General features: G+C 42.3%; 1 protein-coding gene across 2 annotated transcripts in view; it reads right to left on the bottom strand.

Moving 5' to 3' along the window:
* The window catches only part of LOC115793117 (cGMP-dependent protein kinase 1), a 94,357-nt gene extending 83,154 nt beyond the window's left edge, over nucleotides 1-11,203 (bottom strand). Inside the window, exons 1-2 of one of the 2 annotated variants that reach the window (XM_030747901.1) lie at nucleotides 10,598-11,203; nucleotides 1,247-1,413 (exon numbers count right to left, since the gene is read on the bottom strand). In XM_030747901.1, the coding sequence (XP_030603761.1) occupies nucleotides 1,247-1,413; nucleotides 10,598-10,854 (424 nt within the window). In that variant the 5' untranslated portion in view covers nucleotides 10,855-11,203. Of the gene's footprint in view, nucleotides 1-1,246; nucleotides 1,414-6,547; nucleotides 6,936-10,597 lie in introns of those variants that run through there. The other variant, XM_030747899.1, reaches the window with a different exon arrangement.
* Nucleotides 11,204-15,305: the final 4,102 nt, after the last annotated feature.

The raw sequence follows: 15,305 nt of genomic DNA, 5'->3' as shown, positions 1-15,305 counted from the left end.
TCACACACATAGTTTCCAGTTTCATTAGTGGTCAGAGATAAAAATACAATTCCACAACACCCCACACCTTCTCCCTGTGCCAGTTTTAACTCTGGTTACCAGTGTACAGTCCACTGTTGGGTTTTGCATATAATTTGTATGACTCTTTACATATCTGAGATACCGATAAGGGTAACAAGTGGTGTTTTTGTTTTCTTTCAGGGACGTGAACCAGTGTAGAGGAAGTAGTGAGATTATTTATATAGGCAGAAGCATCAAAAGTACAGTGAAAAACCACTCCAGTTCATGTTAAAGTCAGCGTATAAAACCTACCTGAGTGCAGAGCTATTGTCAGTAAACTGTAGGTACATCTACAAAGACTAATATATAGTTTGAGTACAGTAAGTAGGATTTTATTTGTGGAAATCAGAAGGAAACTTAAAGTATTATGGAAGTTGAGGATTTCTTTCTGATATGCCACATAACAGCTACCTGAGTATTAAGACAAACAAGTAAGCAGAATTATAGATTTTTGGTATAATTTAATTCTTTTCCATAATTCCCTCTTAGAAATACCGTCTCCTAATTTTAGTCCTCCTTTCCCACAAATCTATTTTTAACAATGTTTGGCTGAATGGGGCATCCGGGAAATGTTTCTCCAACACAATTATAAAAGTCAGTAGCCCACAATAGAGTAAAGAATCAATTTTCTTGATTCATTCTTCCTAGTTACATATTATCCTTTAAATGCCACAGTGTCTGCACCAGCCTGCAAGATTCAAGCTCGCTGCTCCTCAGTTACTGCCTCTCTTTGGTTCACACTGCTCAGCCAAGTTATGAAGTGAAAGTTATGAGGAGTCGAGTCGTTAAATACTAATTCATTCATTCTATACTTCAGTATTTGAATGTCCAGATTCACCTCTGTATTGTGATGAATTGTATGGTGACTGAGGCCATTTTCCCTGAGGTCAATTCTATTGTAAAGGCTGATGGCTCGCTGAACGTTTCACTGCTGAATCGCTTGCCCTTTCACAAATCCCTTTAGCAGCACAGTGAATGTTGTGTTGCTGTTGTCGTCATCAGAGGTTTCACACTCTTGGTTTTATAAAAGAAAGGAAAAAAAGAAAGAAATGAATCACATGCTGGTCAGTAAAAAAAAAAGACCCAAAGCATAACGGACTCAGTGGGCACACAGGATCACACAAAATGAAATAAATTTGTGTCCTTTAAGAATGCCTATTTTAGCAGCATGCAGGTGTGCTTTTACCTTCCATGACGTACACCAGCGAGCCAACGTCGCCCTCCTTAATGATACAGCTGTCCTTTCCATACTCTACAGGATACATGCAGTCCACGATCTCTTGGATCTGTGACAGCTCCAGGTTCTTCATGAAGTCGTTGTCCAAGATGGCCTCCTTGATCAGTTCCTTGGACCTGGAGGCAAAGTGAAGCAACATGAGACAGTCACTGTACAAGCACTGACTTGTAATAAGACACTGATGTCACTTTATTCCAGAATGACAAAATGAGATACAATAACAGGTTTCACAAACGCACATCTCAAACAAAAAGTCTTGTCAAAATATTGTCTAAACTCCAGCGAGGGATGCTGAGCAGTTCAGCGTGTTTCTTATTTTCAAGGCAACTATACTCTAGCTTTTCAAAAACATATCCTCAATTCAAAGATGTCAAGGTGAAACCTTTTCATTCCCTCTCTAAATTCTGGAGGAAGTCAATAAATAGCAAAAATCAATGCCTAATGGAAGCAGGTTGTTTCCATTCGGGGGGTACTTCTGAAAGCCAACTCGGCCCTTCAGATTGCAGAGTCATTACGGCATTCCACAGGTAAATACTTTCTGCATTAAGTATGCAGCGGAAGGGAGAAAATGTAATTAAGTGTCAAGCTAACGCGTGGTTGTCAAGGTGCGAGAGTGTTTGTCAGGCAGGTGACATTATGAAAGAGGACCTGATAAATTATCTTCTAAATCTAGCAGTGTGCACTGGGTGCAGCGCCAGAGGAGAGAGGGGATATTTGTTCAACAGGTGATAGCGAGTCTGAAACCTCAAAGCAAGCATCAGTGTGACTGTCTGAGAAAGAAAGACAAGTTAAAAGAAGTCTGATCCTGAACAATGAGTCAAGATCACGCATTCACTGAAGCATTGCCGCAGTTTGATTTGCTCAGCTGCATGCTGTGTAGGTGCTTCTGTGGCAGCTAAGTGAATGAGGTTATGTACCAGGGTTAATCCACTAAGGAGACCCCTCCCACTGAGAAGGGAGGTCAATATCCTAATTCATAAAATCCCCAAAAGCAGCCCACTATCCCCTGCTAGTAGGATTCAAAAGCACTGGGGAACTGCATCTTGCCTTTTTGTGCTCAGTGCCCTTTTCAGAAACGGATTTCTTGGTGCATTGTTGATCACCTGGTGAGCTTATAGCTAAAAGGGCAAATAACCTAGAAGGCATTTTATGAAGCAGTACTCCCACAACACACAGGCTTCTCTTCCCTGCTGCCATCCTGGAGCAAAGTCCTCTACAAGCCACATAATTGCATAAACAAAACTTCAAGCTACAATATCAACAGTGCCCAAGCGTGTGTGTGTGTGTGTGTTTTTCCCCTTTCAAATTTATGTCTTAAAACCTGTCTGTTATTCTAAAACAGCAAGCTCTACAAACCTCTGCACATTCGTGTGTATATGAGGTGATGTTTCACGGAGTGTTTTACTTCTTTTCACGATGAACTTTTAAGGTCACTCGAATGCTTCTTCAATAAATCTTGAGACCCGTTATTGAATCTGGGATGAGGCAGCGCTGTTTGGAATGTTTTTAAAAATGCCAAAACACTTATAAGAGAGATGCCAGTCTCTTCTGAGAAATAGATACCATTTCATCTTTCACCAGCACCTGCACATTTTATTACACTGTTTTTGCAGTAGCAGCTGAATTATTAGCAAGGCTCTAATAAATTGTGCTTTTCATTCATAGCCATGAATACTAAATTAGGGTCTGAAGCCTGTGGATCCCAACCGGCAGTGCTTTTCACACTTGCATATAAAAGTGGGAAACTAAATTACTGAAGAACAATGTCAGCTGTTTGTCTTGTTCCTCTGGAAAACCCAAATAACTTGTTTTTTAAAAGCACACAAAAGCTGAAGAACCTTAATTAATTTCTCACAGCTGATTTCTGGATTTCTGTCATCTCAGAGACAGATTAGGTTCCTTTTTCCATCAAAGGTTATGCACATGCCTTCCCGTGGATATTTCATGATCCCTGTACCTGTTCCTATGCCTGTCATGTCTTCTCAAATTTTAGAGAGTTTGCAGAAAAACAAGAAAGACTGTGAGCAAGAGCACGGGAGGCTTTGAGGTAACAGGCATCCAAATCCACTGGATTTTTTTAATTGGCTTGAACCTTTACATGGAGCTGCTCTAACTGAGCAACCTGGATTATCCAGAAGTTGTTTTTGCCCTTGAGAGTCTAAACATGCTGCTGTGGGAATTTTAAAAAGGGAGGTGTTTGAGGTGTTGCACCTATATTTAATTACCGCTCCAAAATCTGTGTTCAGATTTGATTCCTTCCTCCTTCAGTTTTTTTTTTCTTTCTAGAGGAGAAGTTGGTTTTTTTTACAGCTCTCATTAGTTCAAGAGGATAAACTTTAGTAAAGGTGTTAAGTGCTGTCTTTTTTAGACTGACTGAGATGGTGTTCCGTCATAATAGATTTCCTTTTATGAAAAGCCAGCACACTCTACACTTAATTAACCAGAGCTATTTTCACAAATGAACTTAATTTTGGGAAAATCAGGATGGGACATTGTCCAGCACACATGTATCATACAACAGGAGAAAATCTGCTTCTCACAGCTGGAAATACTCCCTCGTTTTAGGTGAGAGTGCTGCGTGCATAGAGCGCGCAGGTGGCAGGACATATGACATATGAGAGCGGTTTCACCCGACTATGACCTGAGCTATTCTCATTTGGGAGCAATTAGCCATTACATGGCCTTTGCGACCTGATGCTGCAGAGACCACTTAAGGTCTGATCCGACTGAACCTGACGTTTTCATTCACACATCAACTCTGTCAATAAGATCTCCAAAAATCCAGGGCTGTGGTGTATGTGTGAAAATTGCTCAACAGGAACAAGCTGGAAATCTGTTCTTTTCCCAAAGTTGCCCTCTAGCCCTCTGGAAATGTGCCTCATTGACCCTGTTTTTGTTATATTTACACCCATAAGATTTATAGCGTTTTCAGACATGATCGTGACCATCATTGAGCAACATCTTCCAAACCCAACCCTTATGAAAACATCTGCCTCCATCTCCTTTGTGAGAACGGTATATTTTCTTTCATCCACTACAGAAGTTTAGGCTGAGCAAGTTCAGCCTTCCTTAAAAGGAGAAAATATGCTCTTTTAGGAGGAAAAACACAAGAGCGGTGGCAGAAAAGTGGGAGAGGCTAACAAAAATAAAAGTCAGACCGAGGGAGAAGAATGGATAGTGTATGTGTAAAGAATGCTCTATGGGCCTTGTAAAGAAGATAAAGGGGAGAGAATAAAAGAAAAACATAAACACTTAGCCAAATCCAGCAGGTAGTACCACTAAATTTGAGTAACAAAGCAAATAAAAAGTTAATGGTGCTGTTTCAGCCCAGAGTATAAATCAGTGTGCGAACGAAAAAGAATGAACTTGTTTTCTAGAAAAAAAGCATGAACTCCTCCAAATTACTCAGGCAAACACATCCAACCAGTTTAAAGATAATAACAGTGCTCAACTAATGAGAGAACAAGTGCCAAAACACGCTCCAGTCATTTGCATTCAACACTGGCTGTTTTTCAATTAATTTTTTTTTCATCTATATGCTTATTAGAAGAGCAATATTAGTGAAAATGCCATTCTCTAACAAATGAGGAGTGTGAAAAGGTGTGGCAGATGCTCAGCAGAAAATTGAAGCTGTCGTTGAGAGAGGGGCTTGATGGAAGTTCAAACAGCCTCTCGGGAATTGGTTAATTTTTAGGTTCCCTTTGAGGATCATCATCAGAAATTATTTAAGAAACCACTGCCACTCATCTTTTTCTTATGATAAGCCAAATCTTAAAATAACCTTTTCCCATCATAACTGATAGTTTATTAAATTGAGGCACTTTATATCGTGTTCAAATATTAAATTGGAGGGTAATGAAGCATTTTTTTTTATTTTGATAAGAGTCTCAGGGAAATCACTTAATGAAAGTAGAAATATTTAATAAAGGTCTCAGGATGATAACAGTTATCAAAAGAATTGGTCACTCTGGTGTTTTCTTCATCCGACCCAAGCCAGCACTCAGGATCTCACAGACAAAAATCAGACAAACAAAAATAAAACCATACACGTACACTTACACACATACAAAAAAAGAGCGTTTTGTGTGTTTTCACACAGGAAGCTGACAGGTATAACAAAGACTAATGGCTTTTTGCTGCTCAGATAAATAAACCCCTTCATTTTTGAATCTTCTTTGATGAAATCTTTGTTGCCATGTTTGTTTGCATGTCAGTAGAATAATGACATTCATATCTGACATGTCTGATCTCACTGCAAAATCTGAAGGCTGTATTTTTTCCCTCTTAATCTTAAAGCATCAGAATAAGAGTAGAAATGGATCATTTTATGCTAGAACTAATAATATTCCAATCACTTCCATATGAACACTCAGTTTTATTTACTTTTTTGGGAGTGTGAGAATCCTGCAAAGCATTTTAAGGCCATATTTACTTTTTATTAAAATTTAATATGTGCAGTTGTAAATGTGTTTAAAGAAATGTTAGGTAAATACTCTCCCTGCCAACCAGGGGAGTGCTGATTCATAATAGCTCAACCTTTAAACCAACAGAGAGCTGGATCACTTCACAACAGAAGGCAAATTTAGTGCCATCCTCAGTTGAAGATCCAGACCTCCTGTTTCAGGCCAAGTTGAGCAGGAGAGAGGTATTTGCTTGAGAGTTTGAAAAGAGGGAGAGAGAGGAATCGTAAGATAAACATGCACAGAGAGCCTGTTAAGACTGCCTGTCACAGAATCACAGCTTGTATAAAACAGGCACTGGTACATTACACAGAGCTCCAACCACCAGTTCTCTAAAACTGGATGACATTCAAATTCTCGTTTGTGTTTGTCTATGATCAAGTTTAAATATACTCGACTTTTGATCGTTATGCTGCTTATAACCCTATTGATAACTGTTACTAGTGACAGCTTCCTGAGATTATTATATTTCTTTCATTTTGATAGTTGAAGATATGTCATATTTTAGGAATATCCGCCGTGTGTGTGTGTGTGTGTGTCGGCGGGGGGGGGGGGGGGGGGGGGGGGGTTGGGGGATGTGTGCGTTGGTACGCGCGCGAGTGCCTGCGCACTGTGAGTGTGTGGAGAGCACCACCTCATTATCCCACTGTGCGCTACAGGTGAAGTACCTGCTGCGCCACACGCATCATTACGCACAGGACACTAAATTCATACGGAAGCACAACAGGGAATGCAGAAATATTCATCATATTAAATGTAAATACTCTGTGGTTAGAATTTGGACACCTACTGTTGGCTTTTGGGGTAGAACGGTAGAGTGACATGGCTAAGATCCTGGATGTCGAAAGCAGTGGGTTCGGCCGAAATTGCCTGCCTCTTCGTTCGCTGCTGCTCTTGCAAATCGTTCTGCTTGTGGACCTGCTGGGTCGCCGGTTTGATGACGGAGCGGTATTTGTCCAGCTCGTTCTGTAGTCTCTGTATAAGCTCGTCTTTCTGATCGAGCTCCAGCTCCAGTTCGTCGATGAGCGCATCCCTTTGGCGCAGCTCCTCAATCTTCTCCTGGAGCGCGTACTGGAGGTCGCGCAAGGTGCCCATTTCAATCGGCGACGATGAGCGACTTCCCAGGAAGTTTATCAAAAGGTATGCAGTCACGTATTTATCCTTTCTGCTCTACCACGCGGCTCACAAACTTTATTCGGCATGAAAAGCTTCAGAGGAAGGGACCCCTGTCTCTGCTGTGGCTGATTCCCCGCCGTTGTCCGTCAGAAGCAGATGTTGGGGATTTAAAAGAACGTGATACGCGATTACCAAGGTGAGCACATAAAGCGTCTCAGCCACAATCATGCAAAGTTTACTGTCTCTCTTTCTGTCTCTCTCCCTCTCTCGGCGCTGTGACAGCGGAGGACCGTCCTCCCTGAGTGCGTCAGGCTGCGACCCGGTGAGAGCGCATGGCGAGAAGGGCGCCTACAGGAATCTGAGGCACAGTGCAGTCTGCCACTCCAGAGAGAGAGAGAGATGCGCTCGTCTCACATGAATAATGGAGTCAGTGAGAAAGCCACTGCTCTAAGAACCATGTCATCATACCTCAGTAACTCACCCTGAGGCTGCAAGTGACAAATAGATGAGCAGAGGAGCCTTAATAGAAGTTGAAGGTGATGGAAAACCTAATGAACCTCAGTGTAAAAATAAACAGCGAGGTTTTCAATTAAGGATGGAGGCGTGTATTGTGTTGGAGTCCTTTTTGTCTACGAGGACAAAAGTGCATGTATAAGAGAATGTATGAAGATGTGTCCAATGTTAAACTTGAACCTAAATATTTTTATGTTGCGTTGGACGTGAATAATTAAACTTTTCACAAATACTTTTCTGGCCACTGTGATCTTAATTTTGTTGCAAAATGAAGCAAGTAAACATGCTAAAGACGAACCATTATATTTCCCCCCAAAAAAGTGTCAAACAGCAACAGCTGAGATAAAAATGCCAAAGCTAATGAGACTCACGACTCCTCACAGGAGCTCCACATTTCTCATCTAATTTGGTGTTGTGTGCACTCCGAGCGCCGCTGGTGCCTGTCTACATTATCCCAATGATTCATCTGAAGCTCGGCGAACAGCATTTGGCCTCATGCTCTCTGGACAAATTCAGAACAGGATAAACTGCCAAGGACAATCTGATAGGATGAGGACTTACTGAGGCTGAAATCGCAATTACTGTGCTGCGAGGATGGGGGGTCACGGGCTCACAGTGAAGACAAAAACGGTGAGATTTCTCGGACTGTGGAGATAGGTGTTTTTGGTGTGGCGGTTTAAGGCATATTTTTCCCGACAAAACGCATGTAAACAAACCGAAATGGAGACAGATGGTCTAATAAAAGATCTCAGCTGCCCTCTTGTGGTGGTTTGAAGGATGAACGCGGGCAATGAAGAATCAGGCATGTCTCTGCTCTCCAAGCTCAGGATGATTATGAATGTTAAATCATCGTGTAGAGTGATATTGGATCATCTGAGCATTAAAATGTAGGATTTGGGGGATGTATGCGATTAATCAGAGGAAATTATATTAGTTATATCACTCAAAGTAATAACATATATATAAATGGGAAAGGCGGGTTTACACAGATCAAATACAAATGCATCAAAAATGTACAGCAGCATGGAAATTTTTAATCAGACTGCGCTTACATTGCTAGCCAGTGACTGGAGCTGCATGGCCGAGTGCCCGCTTGCCGTGAAGAGCAACTTTGGGTTCCATGCTTTGCCCAAGGACACTTCGGATGCTCAATATGAAAAGCCAGGGAGTGAGCCGTCAACTCTGCTCTTTCTGTTCTACCATCTGAGCCACAGCAAGAAAACAAGCTTCAAAGCACAAACCTGTTTCCCGGTAATCTGTGAAACCTAAAGCACGTGAGGAACATCTGTTTAACAAACAGCACACATTTTCTGTTTAAGCCATTCATTCAAACACTTCAGAACAATTTTTCCCGAAAGATCTGTCTGCGCCTCTATGGGTTAAAAACAAAACACCCAATTAACATATACACCAGTGTGGCGCGTTGTCCTCTGAGCTAATTAAAAAAAATATATCATAATTTATTTTATCTTTGTCAAGGGAGGGGCACAAAGCACAGTGCTTAAGCAGCAGCAAAGTTTACTTCACAACAACTGCAACTGTAGGCGCCCGGAGAGTTCAGGCTCAGTGTTGTAGCCCCACATCTTCCCATCAACAAAAAGCCCTCCCACTGTCCTTCAAAGCACCTCTGCGCTTTCAATTTCACCTCTCCAGCCATTCAAGTGAGCCCCTTTCCTATGCAGATCAATAGAAATAGGATCCGTAGGTCCATGCTGCAGTAATCTGAGGAGCGGGGCGGGCCGCCGCCTGGTGCCACGTCCTGATTCTAATGTGGGTGTGTGTGTATGTGTGTGTGGGGGGTGGGGGGTCCACACCGTCTCTGACCCTTTGGCGGCCCAGTGAGCAGCTTAAGTGGACGCAGTCTTCCAGACGCCGGTAGCACAGAGGCGTCATGTCACCGGTAGTTTACTTCCGGCTTACTCCCCAGAGCGCATGGTCACAGGCCCGTTTGTCAACTGCTGCAGCCTCACTGTGGCACTTATTGTTCCTCAGCAGCTGAAAATAAACTCATAATTTGATCACTTTCAGAACGAACCCTGCTTCCACTGAAACGTTGACAATTTGATGAAGACACTTTATTTTTAACTTTAATGTATCTCATCCACGCATCCTTCTAAAGTTGTGTTGTCTTCTGTTTGTTCGTCTGAGGGTCTCTTTCTGTGGTTGTTTGTGTTTGTTTGAAAGCACAATGAGCATCAGTTAATGACTGCAAATGAGGACTTTCCTGCCTGCAGTTTATTAATGTAAATTAAGATTGGAAATCGTCTAGCCATGTTAATAATATTAACCCCATTGTCTCTTGCACTGAGTGAGTCGACAGGGTGATGTCGGCTTGTGTGTGTGTGTGTGTGTGTGTGTGTGTGTGTGTGTGTGTGTGTGTGTGTGTGTGTGTGTGTGTGTGTGTGTGTGTGTGATATCAATGTAATAAGTAATGTATTCTGATGGGATTCTTGTGATGAAAATGAGATGAGAATAAATCAAAAGATAAAGGGGAAAGTCTTTGGCAAACTTTTGTTCTGCGAGTAAACACAGCAAAACCAAACTGAATAGAGTGGGACTAAATGAAAGCCAGTTTCTTTTATCTATACAGGAATCATACCTCAGATGAAACCCTCAAAATAAGGATTGTTAACCTAAAACGAGCACCTGAAGGTGATGAAGGAAGCATATGGCCAAACAAAGCGTTTCCTAATGGAGTATTAAATATCCTCAGACATGCACTTCGGGTCCTCAGCGTCCAGCTACTAAAAGCCAATAATGCATCGCACTTCCTCCTGTCTGTGTCCCGTGGGGCTGCCATGATGGATCTGATCAATTAGGAGCTCTTTCTAAAGCTCGCCTTGGAGCTGCGTCATCGGCCCGCAAGAATGGAAGTGCTCGTCCATTCATGGCAAAACTCTGAGTCGCTCATTTAGAAAAAAAAAAAAATCATAAAGAGACAGAAACACTATGTGGAGACAAAGCACAGACGAGCCACAATACGCCGTGCATATTTGAGCGTGTAGTTTTTGTTGGTTTTTTGTTTTTGTTTTTTTGTGCCGACGCATTTATTTTTCTCTTGAAACAGAGTTGCAATTCCTCATAACCAAATGGTGAGGAACAGTTTTCACTAGACACACACTGAGAAAATGTTTTAAGGCGTGACGCAAAGCAGACACATGGGCGTAATAAGAGAGCTATAAAGTACAACTGCCTGCAAAAACTGTCTTACCAGTCGGACTTGGCATATTTCCGAAACGCCTGCCTTGACAGGTCCTGGTGCGTTTGAGGTTCCGCGGAGATGCCCTGCGCCCTGCGGGTCCTGGGTCCAATAAGTTGAGCGCTTGGCAGAACAGACTGACATTTGTGTAATTTTCTCTTTAGTTCTTGAATCTCGTCTTCCCGGTCGGCAAGACGCCTCTCCAAGTCCCGTATTCTCTCCTCCTTTAGCAGCAAGATCTTGGCAAAGTCGTCCTCCAGATCACTCATGGTGAAAATCTACGTTAAACTTTGCCGCGATTCTTCGCGAGACGGACTGAACGATTAACTCCCAGTACTCGCTCAGCAGGTTTTTGGGGGGATAAAAAGATCACAAATCCCCGTCTAGATGTGCGCAGGGTGATGATGCTCCGATAGTCCCCTTCACTGCGCACTTGTTTATTTCAGAAGAAAAGAGCAAAGCAGCGTTCAAAGCCGGGAAGCGGACGATTGATGAAGCAGCGCTACGCTACAGTCCACCAAGCCTCCGGGGAGCTGCTTATGATCCTTCATTGAGAAACCAATTACAGCAGCTCTTCCTCTCAGAGGACGCAGAACTGGGCATCGAAGAGCCGAGACAACTCCTGTATAGTTCAGCTCTCTCACCCTGCAAACACACCACAGAGGAAGCCCAGTGCTGCTGCTGGCTGCTGTCAAATATTTGTTTACCATCTATCTGCACAACCCCGACCCTCCCTCTGAGCGACAAAAGCGCACACATCACCTTCCTGACCTAACCTATTTGAAAAATCAATTGTCCCACACTCGTTTCATGGGACAGTGGACTCGACATTATCTTGCTTGCAATCGTCAGGGGACACCTTTCTATCTATCTATCTATCTATCTATCTATCTATCTATCTATCTATCTATCTATCTATCTATCTATCTATCTATCTATCTATCTATCTATCTATCTATCTATCTATCTATCTATCTATCTGATATGTCACATAATGATGGCAAATAACAGAGATTTCTCTTGTGTATATGCACATATATCAATATATATGAACTCTTTATGCCAAAGACAGCCTGAACTCAAAAAATAGCTGATTTATTGTTAGATATGAATAAAGACTTTTTAACGAGCTTGCACCCAAAATAAAGTTAATTACAACATACATTTCCAAGAGGGTTATCCTAATGACTAGAGTAATCTGTAATTACTCACTGTGGCACCACTGCTTATCACTTTCATCCTCAATGTGCTGTGAAGACTGAGAGTTCAATAATAGATCATCACTACTTTCACTCTAATATTAATCACTGAAGCTGGCCAGTCATTGCTAAGCACCGTTTTTCATCTTACTTGCCTGAATGTGTTTCAACTGAATGGATTCATTGAGTGGGAAAGAAGAGGGGAGCTCATGGGTGCTAGGGGGTTGTTTCATTAAGATTCTGAGTTAAAAATAGCGCGAACAGATCTTCACTTTGCCGGTGCAGTTCAGCATGTCTCACCCTTGACTATTGCTTGCCTTCTTATTAATCCATCCGGCTCTTAAGGGCTAAACCAGAGTGCTTGTTGCTGGAAAGTGTGGCTCTGCAGAACCTTTTGAAGAGTTTTATTGCACATTATTTAAAATTGATCTCCCATCTAACCTGCACCTCTTCAAATGCGTCTCAGAGCAGAGTAGCACCACATTAACATGCTGTAAAATCTTATGCATCCACATGAGACTTGGGATAACCCACTTGAGTCTTTCCTGGCTTGATAACTGTGCTGAAAGTTACCAAGACTGCTTCTAACCATGAAGTACATATGATGCATTTCTTTAATGCTGATTCTGAGTCTCTGCAAGCGTGTCACATGTTTCAGAGCAATTGTGAGCAGCAACGCGAACACAACCAGCGCTCAAAGACGAGATGAGGACCGGGGTCATGCTGGTATCAATGTGGAAAACAGTGATCAATTAATTATGTATGCAGCAGACACTGTGTCCATTATGACAGTGGTAAATTAAGTGTTACCTTTTGTGACCTTCAACGGAGAATATGACTGCACTGAAAGACCGCTGCTGACCTTCTGTTCACAAAAAAGGGCATTCATGCATTTGAAAAAAAAAAAACATGCAGTGAATCATCAATTAGTTTTTCATTTAAAGTGTCTTTGATCTAATACTGCTGCTACAGCCCAGTATGTATAGACATCATCAGCCTGAATTGCGTAGGTTATCTTGGTTGTCCCCATGCCAATATTTCCATGTTTACACAGAGAAAGCCATGCTGCATTACCAGTTTGAGCTTGTGTTGTCTGAGCACTACATGGGTCATCTCCCTTGGATGCTGTGGCTTAGGTAATGGAGGCCAAGTTGACCTTAAGGCACTCGGAGATGGATGCTCTTACTGCACATGAGAACGCTCATGGTCTTCACTGAGTTCTGAGTGTGCCTGCGCAGTAATAAAGGGTTCAGTTCATGGGCTTCTGTCTTTGCAGCGTTTCTAAAGCGTCTCTGGGAAGAGAAAATCCGGTGCCCTCTTGTCCGCCTCAGGGACAGATCAGCTTACGGAAGAGAGGAGGGCAGACATTAGTCACTGTTTTCCTGTAATACACTCATACACACACACACACAAACACACACACACACACACACACACACACACACACACACACACACACACACACACACACACACACACACACACACACACACAGCCTGTACATAGAAGAACGGAAGAAAATAGGTATCTTGGGTATATCCAGACATATGCTTGCACATCATTATCACCCACACACACACGTTTGCACACAAAGATTGATGTAACCATTCACAAAGCTAAAATCCCTGCAGACACACAAACACGATCATGCCAGCAGCCTGTATGGAAACCTTAGAAGTGATTACTAAGTGCAATGGTAGGCACAATATGTTGTTACATGGAGCGCCTTTCCCCTTGAGCCCCTGACGTTGTTCGTGTCTCTCCTGGTGGTCCCACCGAGACGCCACCAGCTGGCCGCCTGCCTGGGCTTGGCGTCCCATGAGAGAGCTCCAAGAGAGGATAAAAGACAGTGAGATATCATGGGATGAGGACAGGGAAGATGCTTTAGCCTGGAGCAATCCTTTTCTGAGCCTCTCCAGTCCTGTAAAATATCCCACCAAATCTTACGCTTCAGCAGCAATATGCCAACTTCTCACTGCATTCAGCGTAGTATACATTGTAACATGATATCATGTCCAGAGTTGCAGATTGATCACTCAGCTTACACTGGAAATGGATTAAACCAGAGCGCAGGAAATTGGTGTAGCAAACACAATAATAATAATACTTCCTTCCTGCCTTCCTGTATTAGTGTTGTCAAAATCAGATAGGTGAGAAGTAAGTGTACCTCATGTTTTTTTTTTTAATCACTGCTAGGTCATTAATTAATTATTACTTTTAATGCTGATCAGTGTGTCAGTTCATTCTCAATCAGGTGGAGGGGATTGTTTAAGAAGATGTTAAAGATGGTACAATCAATCAATGGGACTTTATATTGATTGTACCATTGTATTGGATCACTACTTGTGTGTGTGGTGAACTCACAGAGAAATAGCACCAGACAGGAGCATTTTAGTATCTAGCAGCTAACTCTTTCAGCGTTTTGGTTCAGCATCACCGTTCTCATCCATCCACAAACATTGGGAAACAGTTCTTTGGACTACTGTCACTGTTAGTAGATTTCTTGCACTTAACTGCAGATCTGTCCAGACAAACACTTCCCACAGAGTTTACAGAGAGAGAAAACTCGGTTTACATTCAGCATTCAACCTCTCCATGCAGGTTGTGCCCCACCTTCAGGCTTCAGGCTTCAAATTGGAGTACATAAAATCTGTATTTGGTATTTTGCTTCATAAATGAGTTAAGCAATTGAGCTTTAACAAGTTAATACATACTGTGACATCTTTCTACAGTGCTGTGCCACCCCTCATTTTTTTATATTTCCAAGGAAAATGGGAAATGAGCAAACATGTGAGCAAAAAAAAAACAGAGTTTGGACATTCAAAGCTCTTCTTTGGATCACTGTCAAGATGATCCCACACTGCTTGAGTAATGTTGAGGTCCAGACTCTGGGAAGGCCAATCCATGACTGATAGTGGTCCATCGTGTGTTTTTCTATACAGGTATGACTTTACTTCTTTGGCAGTGCGTTTGGGATCACCATCATGGTGAAAAATGAAGCTGTTGCCAATCAGACATTTTCCAGATGGTATTACACGGTGGATCAAAAGCACTTTTCTGCATTCATAATTCCATCATCTTTGACAAGATCTCAAACACCACTGACTGAAATGCAGCCCCAAACCATTTCAGAGTCTCCACCATGTTTTACAGATGGCTTTGCACTCACTGTTGGACCTCTCCCCTGATCTACTCCGTACATATTGACGACAGTTTGAACCAAAAATTTCAAATTGGGATTCATCCCTCCATCAGACCTGTTGCCACTGATTTTTGTGTAATTCTTGTGTAATTCAGTTCTTGTGTAATTTGACATACCTCAGCCTTTTCTCCCTGTTTCCCTTCTTTAAGAATGGCTTCTTGACATGGCTTCTTCTGATGAGGCTTCAGTGAACAGAAGACGGATCAGCTGAAGGGCCAGATGCAGCGTTCAGGTCCTGTGTCAGGTCTTTGCTTGATATTTCTTAAGAACATGAATTTGAGATCAGTTCATCTGCTATAGATTGTTTTTTTGGCCTGCC

This window comes from Archocentrus centrarchus, chromosome 15 (assembly GCF_007364275.1).
Source record: "Archocentrus centrarchus isolate MPI-CPG fArcCen1 chromosome 15, fArcCen1, whole genome shotgun sequence".
Lineage (NCBI taxonomy): Eukaryota > Metazoa > Chordata > Actinopteri > Cichliformes > Cichlidae > Archocentrus > Archocentrus centrarchus.
The sequence above is the reverse complement of the archived record's forward strand: the minus strand, read 5'-3'. Positions and strand labels throughout refer to the sequence as shown.